The sequence below is a fragment of the Artemia franciscana genome, unplaced genomic scaffold (genome assembly GCF_032884065.1).
Source record: "Artemia franciscana unplaced genomic scaffold, ASM3288406v1 PGA_scaffold_74, whole genome shotgun sequence".
Lineage (NCBI taxonomy): Eukaryota > Metazoa > Arthropoda > Branchiopoda > Anostraca > Artemiidae > Artemia > Artemia franciscana.
The window spans coordinates 1,440,008-1,459,313 of NW_027062709.1; the positions used below are offsets into that span (position 1 = coordinate 1,440,008).

General features: G+C 35.2%; 1 protein-coding gene across 1 annotated transcript in view; it reads left to right on the forward strand.

Moving 5' to 3' along the window:
- The window catches only part of LOC136042172 (intraflagellar transport protein 172 homolog), a 222,669-nt gene that overhangs the window by 174,229 nt on the left and 29,134 nt on the right, over positions 1-19,306 (forward strand). Inside the window, exon 22 of the mRNA XM_065727100.1 lies at positions 15,106-15,289. Coding sequence (XP_065583172.1) covers positions 15,106-15,289 — 184 coding nt within the window. The remainder of the gene's footprint in view (positions 1-15,105; positions 15,290-19,306) is intronic.

Here is a 19,306-nt window from a genome sequence, read left to right on the forward strand (position 1 = left end):
CCAAAGGAGTGGAAAGGGTCGAACACTTTTGATTATGCTATTATTTTACATATTTATTGTTGTTTTCTAAATTAATTTGTAAATTAATTTTAGTTAATTTAGTTTAATTAAGTTTAGTTTAATTAAATTAAAATTTTCTTAATTATTTCCAAAGGAGTGGAAAGTGTCAAACACTTTGGATTATGCTATTATTTTGCACATTTATTGTTGTTAGTATAATTACGCTATTGTTGCGAATTATAAATATTATTATTAATGATTATTTGTCACTAATAATCATAATTAAAAGGCACCTCTGTCCCGTTTTGTCGTACAAAACCTATTAGCCTTTTATCTAGTGCTTCAGAATCTTTTGAGAGAATAGCATTAAAATAAATTGAAGCCTTAGATTAAAGTAATTACTGAATGTTATATTTAAATGCCAACCATGGCATTGAATTAATTACGCCACAAATAGTCTTTTGATAACAAATAAACAGAAGCAACCCAACAATTAATCTATAAACTCTGGTGGCTTGATCCTTCTCTAGTGGATAGGGTAATCCAGTCTGTGAAGAACAAATCCATGTTTCTCTCAAGGGTGCCCTCCAAAGAAGTGGAAGAAAAACTTCACTCTTATCTGCCTTCCTGGCATGTTTCATCTGACAGAGAATCACGATATGTTCAATAGACATACCGATATAGATGCCCTCACAAAGACAGAAATCTTAAGACAATCTTCAAGGATTAATGGGACTTCCCTCGTGTCAGTTAATAAATCTAAGCCGAGGGTTTTCATTGTTTCTGCAGTTTAAAAATTGGATAAATTATATTTTTGCCTGGATAGCACTGATGGCGTCCTTTATTTTTTGATATTTCACCAGGGCTTGCAGCCAACTGGGAAACTATAGAGACAGTCGAGGATTCATTTGAAATCTAAGGCTTTTTTTAAGTCGTTTTGATAGTACTAATGTAAAATGTAATTTTTCACAAAAACATTAAATTTTTCGTGTTTCTTATATCATATCTGTATTATTTCTATAATAAATGTACCATTAGGAGCTCTACCGTCACGAACCTTTAATCAACGGCTTTGATCCCCCCATTTCGCCAAAAAAGAATTTTATATTATTTTTCTGAGAAAAGGTCACCCTAAGTTTCAGGGTAAATCCCCTCTCTTCCCTCTTTAAAACAGTTTTATTCATACAGTTCGTGGTAACGAACTGTAGCAAGGAGCGACCCGGCTCAATAGTAACCGAAACTCTAAAATATGAAATTTTGATACCAGTGGTTACATCAAAAGAAGCACATTTTAATTCTAATTTCAAATATATAAGTTTTACCAAGATTAGTTTTACCCATCAAAAGTTACGAGCCTGAGAAATTTGCATCATTTTCGAAAATAGGGGGAAACACCCCCTAAAGGTCATATAATCTTAACGAAAATCACACCATCAGATTCAGCGTATTAGAGAACCTAGTTATAGAAGTTTCAAGCTCCTATCTATAAAATGTGGAATTTTGCATTGTTTGCCAGAATACAGATCACGGATGCGTGTTTATTTGTTGTTGTTTTTGTTTGTTTGGTTTTTTGTTTTTGTTTTTTTTTGTTGTTCTTTTTCCAGGGTGATCGTATCGACCCGGTGGTCCTAGAATGTTGCGAGAGGGCTCATTCTAACGGAAATGAAAAGTTCTAGCGCCCTTTTTAAGTGACCAAAAAAGGAGGGCATCTAGGCCCCCTCCCACGCTAATTATTTTCCCAAAGTCAACGGATCAAAATTCTGAGATAGCCATTTTATTCAAAGTAGTCGGAAAACCTTATAACAATGTCTATGGGGACGACTTACTCCCCCAAAGTCCCCGTGGGAGAGGCTACAAGTTACAAACTTAGATCAGTGCTTACATATAGTAATGGTTATTGGGAAGTGTACTGACGTTTTCAGGAGGATTTTTTTTGTTGGGGGAGGGGTTGAGAAGAGGGGGATGTGTTGGGGGAACTTTCCATCGAGGGATTTTTCATGGGGGGGGAGAAAATTTCCATGAAGGGAGCGCAGGATTTTCTAGCATTATTAAAAAAACGATGAAAAAATAAATATGAAAAACTTTTTTTCAACTGGAAGTAAGGAGCAGCATTAAAACTTAAAATGAACAGAAATTATACGCATATGAGGGGCTCACCTCCTCCTAATACTTCGCTTTTCACGCTAAAGTATTTTTAGTAATTTTAACTATTTATTCTACGGCTTTTGTGATTCCGGGGTCATTCTTAATGAATTGGGACAAAATTTAAGCTTAAGTGTAAAGAGAGAGGCACTGACGAGGGGGTGAACCCCTTCATTTGTGTAGTAAAAAAACATGAGAACACAAAGGTTCGGTACGTAAGCTAATTTATAAGTTACGTATATCTTTTACTAATAAGAACATTCGTAAAAAATTGAAAGTTCTAGTTGCCTTTTTAAGTAACTGAAAAATCGGAGGGCAACTAGGCTTCCTCCCCTGCTCTTTTTTTCTCAAAATTATTCGATCAAAACTATGAGAAGGCCATTTAGGCAAAAAAAATAAATATGCAAATTTTATTTTAATTGTTTCTCTGCAGAGAGCCAAAATCAAAACATGCATTGATTCAAAAACTTTCAGAAATTAAATAAAAAAATAAGTTTTTTTAACTGAAAGTAAGGAGCGACATTGAAACTTAAAACGAACAGAAATTACTTCGTATATGAAAGGGGTTGCTTCCTCATCAACTCCCCGCTCTTTACGCTAAAGGTTTTTACTGTTTTAAAGAGAAGATTTGAGAGAAGAGTCAAACTTTAGTGTAAAGAGCGGGGCGTTGATGAGGAAGCAGCCTCTTTCATACACAAAGTAATTTCTGCTCGTTTTAAGTTTTAATGTCGCTCCTTACTTTCAGTTAAAAAACTTTTTTTTTTATTTAATATTTTACTGGTAATATCAACTTTTCTGACGACTAAGCCGCTCAATGTTGAACCATAGATATTGGAGTTGAAAAAAAAAATGATATTCTCTTTCTTATTTGTTTGGCTGTAGCCAATGTGAGCTTTGACTAATTTGACTAATTGACTTAGCCTTTGGCCAATGTACTTTGTCCAAAGAAAAATGGAAATTTTACTTGTAAAAAAAAATACTAAGATGCAAAAACTTTTCGTTCCCCTTGCTGGCTCAAAATGTAATACAAAAGATTCAATCAAAAGTGTTTTGCGTTTTTTTACTGTCTCAAAATGTGTCATTGCAAGAACGGTTAATCTAGAGGAAAGTATCTGGGGGGGCAATTACCCCACAACTTTGCATCTCTTTCCCAATTAAGACCCCTGAACTAAAAATAAGTATCTGGGTAATGAACTTTTTGGGATAAGGGCGGTCTTATGTCATTTAGAAACTTTTCATCTCCTCCTTACTTATCTTAATTTGACACTGGTCATAGCTTTCTTAATTATTTTCTACATAGGATTAACAAGCATAATGCTCAAGCCACATTGTAGCCACACCTATGGATAATTTCAAAATTATACACGACTGCATTGCAAATCAGGGAGGCACACAAGGGATGGGGTTCCAGGGCCTAGGCCCCCATTATATCAAAAATTTTCTTGAATTTCCGGGCAGTTCTTATTCAAATTGTAAATGATTTGTTTTTTCTTTACTACGCCCTCTCTTTCAAAGAAAGTTTACTATTGCCTGGACCCCCTTGCCCGATAAAAATCCCGGGTATGTGACTGGTACTAATTATGCATATCGTGTACAATTTGATAAGTTGAATTTTTTTTAGCTTTCAATCATACCTCTTGTGATTCACCAAAGAGAGAGGAGATAGGCATATTTTTTTAAAAAAACAAATTTGAATCTTGATGAAAATTGAACCATCAAATTTTGAATGCCTAAGAACATAATTAAAAATAAAAGCAATAATTAAAACTTAATTATGAAATAATAAACTAAAAATTTTATAATAAATCAAGCATAAACTTTATAATAAATAATAAAACAAAAATAATAATTAAACTTTTTATCGATTTTCATGTCACTAGCAACAAAAATAATGATTTTTGTGCGAGGTTGCATCCATATTTTTCTCTTTTTTCAAACAGTTCGTGGTAACGAACTGTAGTAAGGACCGACCCGGCTCAATAGTAACCGAAACTCTAAAAAACAGAATTTGATACCAATATTTACATCAAAAGAATCGCATTTTAACGTTGATTTTAAATATATAAGTTTCATCAAGATTAGTTTAGAAAATTTGCCTCATTTTCGAAAATAGGGGAAAACACCCACTAAAAGTAATACAATCCTAACGAAAACCACACCATTAGATTCAGCGTATCAGAGAACCCTATTGAAGAAGTTTCAAGCTCCTATCTACAAAAATGTGGAATTTCGCATTTTTTTTTGCCAGAAGACAGATCACACATGTATGTTAATCTGTTTTTTGTTGTTGTTTTTTCCCAGGGGTTATCGTATAAACTCGGTGATCCTAAAATGTCACGAGAGGGCTCATTCTAACTTAAATTAAGTTCTGCCCTTTTTAGTGAGCAAAAAATTGGAGGGCACCTAGGCCCCCTCCCATGCTCACTTTTTCTCAAAAATCACCGGATCGAAAATCTGAGATGCCATTTTGTTCACCATAGTCAAAAAATCTAATAACTATGTCTTTGTGGACGTCTTACTCCCCCACAGTCCCCGTGGAGGGGCTACAAGTTACAAACTTTGACCGTTGTTTACATATACTAATGGCTATTGGGAGGTGTACAGACATTTTCAGGGTGTTTTTATGGTTTTTGGGAGGGGAAGCTGGGGGGTATGTGGGAGGATCTTTCCATGGAGGAATTTTCATGGGGGAAAATAATTTCAATAGAGGGGGCGCCGGACTTTCTTGCATTAATTAAAAAATACAATGAAAAAATAAATATGAAAAGTTTTTTTTTCAAATGAAAGTAAGGAGCAGCATTAAAACTTAAACGAACAGAAATTATTACGCATATGAGGGGTTCACCTCCTCGTAATGCCTCGCTCTTTACGCTAAAGTATTTCTAGTAGTTTCAACTATTTATTCTACGGCCTTTGTGATTCAGGGGTTATTCTTAAGGAATTGGGACAAAATTCAAGTTTTAGTGCAAAGAGTGAGGTACTGACGAGGGGGGTGAACCCACTCATATACTTAATAAAAACCTGCGATTATAGAAGTTCGTTACGTAAGTTAATTCGTAAATTGCGTATATTTTTTACTAATGAAAACGTTCAAAAAAAATTAAAAGTTCTAGTTACCTTTTTAAGTAATCGAAAAATTGGAGGGCAACTAGGTCTCCTCCCCCGCTCCTTTTTTCTCAAAGTCTTTAGATTAAAACTATGGTAAAGCCATTTAGCCAAAAAAAAATTAATATACAAATTTGGTTTTCCTTATTTATGTGAGAGCCAAAATCAAAACTTGCTTTAATTCAAAAACGTTCAGAAATTAAATAACAAAAACAAGTTTTTCTAACTGAAAGTAAAGAGCGACCTCAAAACTTAAAAAGAACAGAAATTACTCCGTATATAAATAAAATAAATAAAATATAAATATATTCGCAAATTTGATGGCAGGCCGTTAAGCCTCTATAAAACAAAAATCTTAATTTGCATTTCTTCTAAATTTGCACAAGGGGAAAATGTCACTTGAATAATATTCATCAACTTCCTTCTTGAATGTTGCTAGGTTTGTGGAGTAGATTACTCTTTCTGGTAAGTTGTTCCAAGGCTGAACCACTCGGTTGCCGAAAGTCTATCGGCCCATGTCCTTGTAAAAGCGTTCCGTACTCACTTTTTACTGATGTCCTCAGAGATGATTTTCATTGAACTGCACGATTCTCTGGGCTGGTACGTTATCATAGGCTCCATTGCAGAGCTTGTACGTTTCAATAAGATCACCACGATGGAATCTATAGGCGAGGGTTGGGGTTTCAAGCTTTCTAAGCCGCTCTTCGTAGGGAAGGAAGCATAGCCTGGGAGAGAATTTAGTTATCCTCCTCAGAACATTTTCGAGAGCATCTATGTCCTTGTTGTAGTATGGTCATGTATACTCAAGACCATATTGCATGTCCATACTCAACAATCGGGCAGACAAGGGACTTATAGAGCGTAGCAAGCATTTTGTCGTCCTCGCACGAGAGGTTTCTTCTGATCATACCAGCAACTTTGGAAGCCTTCTTGACGACAGCTTCATAGTGGCTACTGAAGTTCAGTTCAGAATCCACTAAGATGCCTAGGTCTCTTTCTTCTTTACTAAGAGTGAGTGAAGCAGAAACAAGAGAGTATGAGGACGAAAAGGTTTGTGGACCCAGAGTCTCTTTCCCCTTCTCTTTACACTCAAGTTTTTTTTTTACTGCTTTTAAAAGTAAAGTTAAGAGAAAGAGTCAAACTTTGTCGTAAAGAGCGGGGGTTAAGGAGGAAAAGCCCCTTTCATATGCGGAGCAATTTCCGTTCGTTTTAAGTTTCAAGGCTGCTCCTTACTTTCAGTTAAAAAAAAACTCTTTTTTTTATTTAATTTCTATAAGGGATGATGGTATCGAACCAGTGGTCGATGCCAATGGAGTTTATATGTTTTTTTGTTTTTTTTTTCTATACAAGAAATATGAAACAACAGACTTCCGGTTCAGTCAGAAATATATCATCTATTTATGAGTAACAACCTGCAAAATAAGGTAATTTTAAAATTATTCGTTTATTGTTCGAAACGTGTCCCAACGGAGACTTGGTAAATTTGTCACAGTAATTAGGCTTCTAACCAGCTGTTAAATGGTTTCTCCAATGCATGCATGATGGCAAGTACGGTATGCCATGCATAATGGCAAGTACGATGGCAAGTGATATTGTGGGGGCGGGCAAAAACGACCAAAGAAAGAATGATTTTATTTAAAATATCGGAAAGTAAAAATATCGTTAAACTTTAGTAATACTGAGATTTCCTGGGGTGGGGATTGGGGCTGAACACAGAAGTACCAATTCACGAAAGTAGGTAAGTCAACGATGCTTTTTTTAAAAGCAGATACAGAAAGGTGTTTTTCAAAATCTAGGCTGAGCAGTTTTGACTGTTTTAATGAAAATTCTATGAAACATTTTTTATAATCTGGGGGAATAAGACCTAGGAATTAATTGCCACTATGGCCTCAAATTGCCGCTCCTGCTTGACGTGTACGAGCCTTGGCATAGTGTTTGCTGCCTTAGGCAAGGACAAACGGGGAAAACCACGTGGGATCTAAACCGGAGATATGCCTGTACATTATGCCTACTCGACTGAAATCTAGCGATGGTTATTTTTTTTTTCTTGAAGCACTATAGACGAGACAAATGCTCTTTAGAAGCTAAGATTTCATATTCATAAGATATATTCAAGGATATCTCTATAATCCAGCTCATAGCTGCTATGTAACTTTCCGATATACATTCAAAAAAAAAAAACTGTCTTAAATTCCTTCCTTATAATTTTACCTGTTGTTGTTTGTATAACAACCAACATTTAAGGAATGTGGTATATGGTCGTCTACAGGGATTTATATTAGTGTTGCCATATCGAAAAAAAGGATATATGGCTTCTGAGACTCAATCGTTTAAAGGATGCCTTTTCTATGATGAAGGCTACACCAACACAAGTGGATGGGCTTTTTTAGTTATTCAAAAAGGATTGATTGTTATATGACTGTTATAATTATTCTGGATGAATTAAACTTTTTACAGGGAGTTACAAAAAAAAACTAAAAACGCATCAATAAGTTATTTACATTCATTCTGTTATGTTTTTACAAGCCAGATAAACATTTTTTTATTGGTGGAGGGGGTTCAAACATTCTACTAGCCTCTGGATGCGACCTTGGTCCCGGGGATAAAAAGGAGGAGTTGAAAAAAGGAGTCGAGCGACTCAACCATATGTGACAAATACAAAAATATTGAAAAAAGAGAAACCCCTATAATTTTAACAACAAAAATCTTCTTTAAATAGAATATTAAGTAAGATTTTCTCTAACTAGGATTTAAATAGGATCTTTACAAGGTATTAGCAATGGAAAAATATAGGGGAGCAGGGATCTAGGAGTAAATTCGACTTCTTTGAACGAAGAAATTTTGTCCAAAATTAAGTATTTTCCATTTAATACGATTCAAATATCGCTAAAAAAAACAAACAACTGAAGCGGGATAAGTTTCATAAATAAAGTCAGGTAACATTAAGGAATTGACTCATGCTAGTCCGCGAGAATTTATTGTAGAGTTGTTGAGGATTCATCTAGAATTTTTATCAAGAGAATTTATTTAAGAGTTGTAAATTTATTTTATAGTTGTTAATTTATTAAGGGTTTGGGTGGGTTGGAAACCAAAAACCAAAATCATGCAAAATTTATAGGATACTAGCAATGGAAACATATAGGGGGGCAGGAATCTAGGAGTAAATTCCCTATTTTTGACAAATTTTGTCCAACTTAATGTAATGCTTTTTAACTTTATTTACTTTACCTTTATTTACCCATGAAAAACACGATCAATATACTACAGTTACTAGCATAAGTTGGTTATAGACTCACACTGTCACACCGGTTTGAGATCGGTGAAAAGCAAAAAGCACCTATTGGAGACCTTTTTGAAGGTTACATCACCCAGGACATATTTAAGATCTCTGTTTTTTCCCTATTATATTATGCTATCATACTACTTTTCCTAGTAATGATGCCTCTGGAAATGCATTTGTGTTGTATGGGCTGATAACTATCCCTAAAGTTGATAACTATCAAAACCCAAGATAAGCTGTATTTTCTGAAGCGGCCGATAGGGCAACGAATCTGGCAATTAATTTGCGAGATTCATGATTCATTTGCGGCTTTTTTGGTGCCAATTCAAAAAATTATAGGGGGGGATTTTTTGAATTTCGTAACTGAAGATAAGAATAAAGGTAATTTCAAAATATAGGGAGGAAGGGGATAAGGCAATATCTAAGATATTTGTTCTGGGAGGGGGTCATAAAAACTTTACAAAACACATGAAGAATATGTTTATATACACGGTTGTTACTTTTTTGCGAGTCAGACAAAATTTTCAGGAGGAATCTCCAAGCCCGATACTAACCCCCCTGAATGGTGTCTAGGGGGGTATATTTTTTTCGATTTTTCAACAAAAAAATATTATCCTTCAGAATCTATCGGGGACAGTTGCCCCCCTCTCCCTTGGTCGATACCCTTGTTGGAACAAGTTACGGGGATTGAACCTCTACCCCTTCCCTGTCGCAGATGTGTTAAATATAATGTTCAGATAAACGGTACCTTGCCCATGATAGTTTTGTCTTCGGAAGTCAATGCATTAATTAGGCCTTCGTCATTAGGTTCTTGTGTCATAAAGTAAATATGCAAATAAGGATCCAGGCTCTTCCTCATAAGGTATGCAAGGAACGTAATTAAAAAAAAAAAAAAAAAAAAAAAAAGAAAAAAAAAACTTGAGTCATTACTTGGCTGGAGATTAATATTGTTCGAATGTTTTGTCTAAGGTGCGCCAAAACCATCAAAGCAAGTTATTGCACGGATAAGACTATAGGCTGAATGGTTGGCTCGTATTTCATAAAAATTTGCAACTTCTGAGCTAAAGGAATTCAGAAAAATAGTCGTTGCTTTGAAAAGGATTTCCATTGTATAGTAAGTTTTCTCAATGATATAATTTTTGCTTTACTTACAGGCAGGGCCGTATCCGGGATTTTTTTAGAGGGGGGGTAGGTTACAAAAGGATTTTTTCAGGGGGTTTTGCAAAAAAAAAGTTTAAAACACATAAAAATTACAAATTACACATTACAAATATTTATTTTTGTTATGTTTTTACGAGTCGGACACTTTTTTCTGAGGATGAGGCGGGATTAAACCCCCTCCTCCTTAGGAAACAAAATTCCACATTTTTGCAGTTGGGAGCTCGAACCCTTTACAGTAGGGCTCTCTGATACGCTGAGTTTGATTTTGCGATTTGTATTAAGATACCTTGACGTATAGGATGCCCTCCTTCTCGGAAATCATGGAAATTTTATCAGTTTCATAGCTTTCGATGGGTAACATTTAACTTCATTAATTTTATATATTAGGAATCAAAATAAAAAGCCTACTTTTCTAAGTATTTATATTTGTCAAAATTCAGTATATTTAGAGTTTCGGTTACTATAGGGCCGAACCTTACTTACAGTTCGTTACTCCAAACTTTTTGAACTGGAGATGAGAATAACCATGAAGCATCCAACATGATTAAGTGACCAAATTGAAAAATCGTCAAGGGAGGGGGGAGGTCAACCGAGCAAATATGAAATATTGATTTGGGATGCGGTTAAATTTTGTATTGGGGGAGGGGCGTTGAATTTTCAGAAAAGAATACAAAATGCAATCTGGTATTGCAAAAAATAATGGAACTATCGATGAAAGCGTTCTAAACTTTTAAGAGGTGTTGTATGGGCCTGGAGTCAGGCTTCCAATAATTTCGTACCTGTTCAAGGGCTTACGACTGAAAGTGAGGAAAACAGGTTGAAGGTTGAAGTCACGTTCGTGTAGGAGAAAAATAACAAGCTTTACTTAACAAGGACATAATCTTAAAACCTAATCCAGGTCTTAGTTTACTTTTAAGCCGTTTTTTGTTCTTTTTGCTTCACGTGGGACGTACATAATAAAATTGTTTTGCCAGGACCAATAAGTATATTTGTATGTACTTTATAATTAGCCATGTACTATTTTATTTGCCTAGGTACTGTACGTAAAGCCCTCGGTATGCTAATTGAGGGTGCAGGGGGGGGGGGCAGTTGTCTGCTCCAGATTTTTTTGGTTTCTCTAAATTTTTCAAAATACTTTTTCTGGTATTTTTATCGAAAATGCAGAAAAACAACAAAATGGCCCACCTAGGTATTGTAAAATACGTTTTTTTCGGATCTTCATTTAAAAAATAAAGAAAAATCCTTGCCCTACTGCTATATTTTCATGAATTTGCCCCCTTGTCTAGCCCCGAATTTCTATATAATCAAAAAATGATAGTATAGAAAGAAAATATTCCGCCTACTTTTAATTAATTTTCAGGTTAAGACCCCCATAGATTGAAAAAAAAACAACTTTTGGTTGTATTCTCACTAAAAAAGGAAAAATTCTCGGTCCCCTGTATCTGGTCGATCGGCATTAGTTTCTGAGGTAGAGTCGAAATCACAAGAGACAGGATTTGATGCACATTTTTTTACACCTTGAGCATAGACTACATAATTGTATGACCTTAAATGATAATGACCTTAAATGACTGACCTGATCTTAAACGTATAACCCATGTATGACCCTAAATGTGTGATCAAATAAAGAACCTACCATCTGGTATTCCAAATCACGGAGAATATCATTCTGAAAAGAGTACTAATGATGATTGTCTGCGTTATTGTTAACATTGCGTATACAAGAGCCAGTTCCAACAAGAAATCTCATCAGGAAATGGTGGGGCAATTTCAATCAGGACTAGAGTTTTGACAATATTAAATGTGACAATTTCTTACTTTCAGCTGTTCATACATTTTGTATCTATTCTTGTTTCCTACAGGCTGCTATCAAAGGTGGATTTAGAGTAAAATATTGGAGGGAGGGGCAATGTGACAAGGGTGCCAATAATTGATCCAATTGACAAGTTTATGCACAAAAAAGAGAAAAAACGAAAAATCTGAATGAGGGTGACAGAAAAATCTTGGGGGCCTAGACCCCCTCGGGCCCATTGGATCTGCCCCCTAGATCCCTCTTTATGGTGCGCATTTATAATGCATTATTTTTGCACCACAGAAGAGAAACTCTTGTTGTCAAATATTCAATGATTTCACAATTTTAGTCTATGTGGACTGGCTTCCCAGAAGAGGTTATCCCGGACGAAGCTAGCTCGTAAGTGCTTGACAATAGTAGCGTCTATTCACAGAAATGGAGGGGAAGGCAAAATTATTTTTCAAAGTCTATAGCAGGGTTAATATGTTTTTGTTTTTCTTTCTCTTTTTTTTTCACTGAGAAAACCAAAAAACGGTATTTTTCGGGGAAAATGCATAAAACAGGTATTTTACAAAATCCAGAGAGGGCAAAATTTTATTCAGGGGGCGCAAAATTTAAAACTACCCTTCCCTCTCCCTCAATTGGCACTCCAGCTAGACAGAAGTAGTATTTTTTAATGTTTTAAGACTGTATATGTGCGAATGATAAGCTGACTTTTCCTCAGAAAGGTAGCATATTCTTGGCAAATTAAATTAAATTTTTAAAACTGAACTAGCAACAAAGACACTTTGTTTAAACCTCGCCTAAATAACTCGTTAAACCTCGTAATGCAAATTTTTTTTAGCATGCTGAGAAAATTTATAAATCTAAAGTCTCAGCCTAAAAAACACTGAAATGGAACTCTAAGCTAGGGAAAAACCCTAGTTTGGAAGCTGAAGTAAAATAGGCTGTTTTTCACTTGAAAGCCCAACGTCTGTCCAGCCCATTAGTTGATTTAAGACCATGGTTAATCAGGATTGCCGATTGGACATACTTTATGTTGATAGGAAACATTCCTACTTTTCGGGACATAATGAAATAAAGGGCATAGAGTTAAGGAACTTGGGACAAAAAAGAGCAAAAAAGGAGACATTTTGTAAATTTATGACATAAAACGAAACATCTCCCAACTGGATGTTTATTCTGGTAAAAAAAAATCACTTTTCACCAAAGTAGCCTAGTGCTTTTTTTTACTAGTAGTACTGCAAAATGTGGGATTTACAGTTTATATGTGTTTTATGCTTTTACTCCAAGTCATTTTGTCTGAACGTTTTATATGGATTGTTTTCGTTTTCATTATACCTGATGCTAACTGCCCGCTGAAAGAGAGGTCTACAAAGCGTATTTTCGTCAGGAATACAGCTGGTAAAAAATAATTAACCTCCTCTAGTTTTGAGATTTCGAGATGGAAACATTTTAGCTAAAATTATTAGGGGGACACATTCATAAACCAAAGAGTTGGCAGCCCTGAACTTAATAAACATTAAAAAACAAATATAAACAAAAAACAACTAAGAACTAAAGAACTACTGGCGCATTGTTAAATGGTTGCGCCATGAAACCTGACGAAGAATAAAGCATTTAAAAGTTGGATCAGAAGAATCTTTCATCTATGTTTTATTATACTTACGTCTAAATTCGGTTATTGTGTGGTCTTATTCATGCTGTAACGAGATCTCGCTTTTTATTGTCAGGCTTTCTCAACTTCATGAGACGACCTTTTTTGCTAGATACGCAAATAAATAGGCTATATAAGCCATGGTTCAAATTTGATATATACATATATATATTCTTCTCTAGTGCATTGACATCCGGTGTTAGATATACAATACAGCTTGAATAACGGACGATTTTTTTTTTCTTTTTTTGTTGTTGAAATATGAAGGAGTTGGTCAACTTTATTCTTTGACACTGGAAAACAACAAGTAAGCCCGCATCTGGTGAATATCGTAGAACGCGAACACAGTAACTAAAATCAATAAACCATATGTTAATTAAAGGGTACTCGTTAAATATCCCGACCTGGCCCAAGAAGAGAAGTTAGTTTAATCTTAATGAAATATCCTAAAGCATGATGAAAATATAATACTGTTGAAACAAGATCGTGGAAACTACAGAAGAAAATTATGGAAAGCGGGGAGCACACAACGCGTTATACATCACCTAACCATCTCTATATATTACATATTAAAGAAAATGTACCTATATCGTATTTTTTCTCATTGAGTCTACGCTAATTATAAGCTACTGCCAGGGGCGGATCCAGGAATTTTTTTTAGCGCGGAGCGCAAAATATTCTACTCCAATAAACGTGCAAACAAAGAAATGCCAGCAATTTAAAGGGAACCAATAATTGTACCCCGTAAGTAGGTTGAGGAAATGGTCGTAAATTTAATCTAAAATCTGCTTAGGGTTGAATTTCTAATCTAAAATGATCTAAATAATGTAATAATATTGATACAAAAAAGAGTAAGTTATAGAAGCCACCCCGCCATAAAAAATGAAAAGCTGTTCACCCTTTACGAAAAGCATGATATTTAATATGGCAACATGATATTATCCCCAAATCCACCACTACGTTAGGGGAGCACCCCCTGCGCTCCCCACCTGGATCCACCACTGCCTACTGCAGACAGACAAACCGGTTTTTCCTGAATCTTTCAGATCAAAATTCTTGAGTGGGGTTGTGATATTCAACAACCACTAATTACACTCTTTATTTTAGAACTTAATACTGCTGGCACGCTCAGGGGTGTCAACTCATTAAAATTTAGGGGGGATGGGGGGTAACGATTTTTTTAAAATTAAGTTACAAAAACATGGTATTTTTCAAAATCTACCAAGGGGTTATTTGGCTTTTTCGACCTTTCTCAATAAAAAATACCAAAAACGAGTGTTTTACAAAATCTGGGGGGGGGGGGCAATTGCTTATGACTAATTTTCTTAGCGGTAATAAAAGGGGGCGGTATTCAGCAGCAATACAAATCCTTTGAATTTTACAATTTTGAGAAATTGATAAATACGAAGTTTTAGAATTACTGGAAATGATACCTTCTGAATAAGAATTTAGAACATGGCAAAAAAGTATAATTATTTTTTTTAGTTTTACTCTCCTTGTGGCAGCTTGCAGAATTGAAGGATTAATTCCAAGTAACTGAAGATCATGGGTGCTAGATTGGTGTAGATTTTTCCAATTACGAAAGTGGAAGAGTTTTTTGGTGTTAAAGTTAAAAAAAAAATCAGAAAGGCCAAAACTATCTGTGAAATGGTAATTTAGTCTAGCCTTTGTGAAAAATGTTGTAAGCCAAACTAAAACTATACTAAACAATTGAGAGAAATTAGCTGAATGTCGGAAAGGGTCAACTAGTAGACTGTTGCTAAATTGTGTTTTTTTCAATTTTTTAAGGAGAGAATACAACAAAATGGATTTTTCAATGAAAATATCTAAAAAAAAAGTATTTCCCAAGACATAGGGGAAGATAAAAAACCGTCTAGAGGGAAATATCCTCCCCTCCAATTTGAGCTCCTGTTGGATTGTATAATAGTAGTTTCTTCAAATATAAGTTAATTGAAGTATTTCTTGCAGATATATCAAGAACGAGTTGTGGAAAGAAGCTAATACTTTTGCAATGCAGTCTGGAGACATGAATACCATAAAACAAGTTCAAGAAGCAGAACTGGATGCTGCAAAAAGACAAAAGGACCTCTCGAAACTGGAAGAATTAGCCCTACGTCTGGGACGAGTTCAAATAGCTGTGGATGCATTTGTGGTTTGTACACAGAGATTTAGAGAGTTAGCTTGCGAAAGATGATATGACTAAAAAATTTCGGCATTTTTACTTGTTTTGTTGGTTCTCTATAAGAACCAGTCAGGTTTTATTATGGCAGAATTAAAATTGCATTCCCTTGCCTGTCTATTAGTCACTCGACAATAGTTAACCCGATTTTAAAAAGGAAGAGGAAATAACGTGATTGGCTTATCAAGATACGTCGCACAAAATTCACCAATGAAATTAAAGTATACTTTTTAACACGAAAAAAAGAGCAATAATGCCTTTTTTTTGTTCATACTTATCTATTTTTCCATCGCGCATGAATGGTAAAAATACTAAATAACACTTTTTTTTTACGTTTAAGCATCTTAAATTCTACTAGCTACTAGCCTCAGTAGGCACTAAATCAGTACACAGATGGTGAGCTGCTACTGAATTATTCGTTTACTGTTTTACTCATAAAAGTGTTGCTTTCATTGTTGTTCAGCTTTGATATTTCAAGAATATTTCTGCTACTGCTACGAAAAATGCAAGACCAAGCCACCTGAGGCCAACCACGCCCCGCACGCTCCTCCTCTAGCCCGGTCTTTTCAAAGCTTCATTCATAACACACTTTCATGCAGTTTCAGTTTCCTCGAGATCCTTTCTTATAGCCTCCTTCCATCCCGTTATGGACAACTTGCTTTTCGTTTGCCCCAGACGGATGGCCAGAAAGAACAATCTCTGTCAATCTGTCATCATCTGGAGAAAAAAAATCCTTCCCACTGTTTTTACGCCACTGTGGCGGGTAGAGCCTAGTAGAATTTCCAAATATCGAAAATACTCTGAAAAGAAGAGATCGAAATTATTTTTTCGAGGTACATGTCAAAGGAACCATATAGAATTAACATAGAGGGGTCAAAATGGGATGCGTAGAGTTTTTTCTAGAACCCTACGGTTGTATTTACTCCTATTTGCAAAGATTTTGAAATAGCCAAGCCGGAGCTTTAACCTAGCTTTGGAAACAGCATGCAGTGGTACAATCTCACGAAAATTAGGGGGGATATGTCTTTTTCAAAATCTAGGGAGTAATTTTCATGTTTTAACAATGGAAATACACAAAAACAAATTCAATGAAACAGTTATTTTTAAACGTCTGGGACATAGGGGGCAAAAAGTGCCCACTCCTGCTGATGCTACTCACAGCTCTTGAATGAAGTAACTGCAAATTAATTGTAAAAGATATTTCTGAAACGGTTATTTTTAAAAGTCTGGGAGATAGGGGGAAAAAGTACCCCCTCCTACTGACGCTACTGACAGCACTTGAATGAAATTTCTAATCATTTGACATATTCAATTAGAGATATAGAAAAAACATGACCACCAAATAGTGATCAAGGAGAAGTTTTGTCAGTACAAGAATGGAACCCGCATTATTTCAACAACTAGACAAAGTCTGAAAGTAGAGAGGCAACAAAATTACCATAATTAGAAAGCCCCTTCCAAGTCCAACTAATTAAAAGAATTTTATCCATGTAGTAAAGTAGAAAGGGGTGGGGCTCCTCCTTCTTTTGCACCTTGTATTACAAAAATTGAAGAATTCAAATAAAAAATAATAAAGAAAATTAGATCATTGTAGAAATTATTCTTCTTCCTCTTCTAGGCAGCAAATCTGATTTTATTATTCCAACTTTTCGGATAAAAAATATATCCTGCTTTCAGCCAAATTTCAGAAAAGTGAATGAAAATAATGTTAGCAATTCTTCCAAGCACTTATAATTCACTTTTTTTTTCCGGCATTTAATTATTCCAGCTTATTTTCTTAAGCATTTCTAATCAACGCTGATCACGGCTTTTCCAATTTTGATAATTGTCCTAAAATGATTAGTATCATTTCATTTTAAAATTAAATCTGTTTTTGAAGTGTGATATGTCTTTTCAAAGTCCATTATAGGAAGAGGGAAGAAAATTTCCACGCTTTCCGCAACTCGAACAATTTATCCACTCAAGTTTAAATATTGATAAAGGTATAAACCGTCTGGCTGAGTGGTTGGCACACTGGCGTGGAAATTCTGTGTCCAAGGGGCACGGGTTCAATCCCAATTGTGACCAGTTATTTAGTTTGGGACGGGGGTCAGTGGCGTGACTCTGTAAGCTCAGCCATAGTCCACCCAGATCTAAATGGGTACCTGGAGAAATCTGGGGAAGGTAAGCAGGAAGGGTGTGCGAAAGCACAGGATGGTTGGCCCCCAACCTTCCATTGCACTTCCTGGCTGAAGGGCCATGAAACGGAGATCAGCACCGTCGGTTTGAACCTTAAGGGTCTAGTGCCGTCTTACTTACTTACTTATAAACCGTCTATAAAAAAAATTCCTTGAAACTTTCTTCATGCATATTTTGATATTTTTCTTTCCAAATTTATAATAAATCAGAAACAATCAAAAGGATTTTGCCAAGTTTTTGGTATTTTTGTTTTCCAGTTTGTTTTCGTAAAGCAAAGTATTTTTCTACATGTGCAAAAGGTATTTAATTCTAAGAGTCTCTGAACGAATTTCCAAAATATTTTTAACAAAGTTGTTAAACTTTGCTCGTCCTATGTGCCAGTTATTTATACATTTTAAATTTAGGATTATTTTGAAAATAAAACTCAAATTCATTTTTTTTAAAATCACATTCTTTAAGCTAGTTTTTTAAATATATATATTGGGGAAGGTATTAATAATAGAATACTAATTGCTCATTTTATGACTAAAAAGTTTAGGGTATCAGTTATAGTAGTATATGCCCCCATTGAACCAACTGACGGAGATACTAGTGACTCAGATGAATTTTACTTACAGTTACAGGAGCAAATAGACAGGGTACCAGGTAGAAATATGGTGTTTTTGCTAGGAGATTTTAATGCCCAGGTTGGTAGAAATAGGGATAGATGGTATCCTAGCCTAGGTAATTTTGGTGTAGGAAAAGAAAACAGTAATGGCTATAGGCCTTTGCAATTTTGTAGGTATAACAACCTAGTTATAACCAATACGGTGTTTGGTCACAAAATGGCCCATAAGTTGACATGGTATTCACGTGATGGTAAGACAGCAAACCTTATTGATTATGTTATTGTAAACAGAAGACTAGCAGGATCAATACAAGATACTAGGGTGTATAGGAGTGCCGTTATTGATGTTAAAAGTAAAGATCACCATCTAGTAGTGTCTAAGGTTAATTTAAAGCTGAAATTTCGGAAGAGTAACTCCCTCCCGGGAAGTTATGATGTTGGTAGACTTCAGGATGAAAATTTGAGAAAAAAATTCCAGGAACAGTTGAGTACTAAACTTGAGGGTTTAAAATTTGACAATGTGGAAGATGGATGGAATAATTTCAGAAAAACAATTTGTGAAGTTGCTGATGGTGTCCTAGGGAAGAGTGCTAAGACAGCAACTAGGAATATTAGTGAAAAAGCTTTAGGTTTAATAGAGAGTAGAAGGGGTTTGTATAAGAATTATCTGAGCGATAGGTCGTATGAAAACAAAAGGAATGTAAAGAAAGTGGAGAAAGCATTAAAATATGAACTAAGGAGATGTGAAATGGAGGCGATGGATAAAATTGCTGAGGATCTGGAAGATGCGGCTAGACGGCATAATAGTAAAATATTATACTGGCATGTTAATAAATTGAAAGGGAGTAGCCGATCCGGACTAGTCCCAGTTAAAGATAGAAATGGGGTCACAATTAGTGATAAGGAAAAAGTTAAAGAAAGATGGGTGGAACATTTTGAGAATGTGCTAAACCGAGATACAGTTGCAGGAAAAGATATAGATGAAAATGAAAAAGTTTGTGATACCTTGGATGTGAAGGAAGATTTGTTTAGTGAGGAAGAATTAGCGACAGTACTAGAAGGATTAAAAAATAATAAGGCCCCAGGTGCTGATAGTATGATTAATGAGTTCCTTAAATATGGTGGCTCTGAGGTTAGGAATAAGCTACTGAAGATTATGAACATGATTTTTGAAAAAGGGGAAGTACCCAATGATTTTAGGAAAA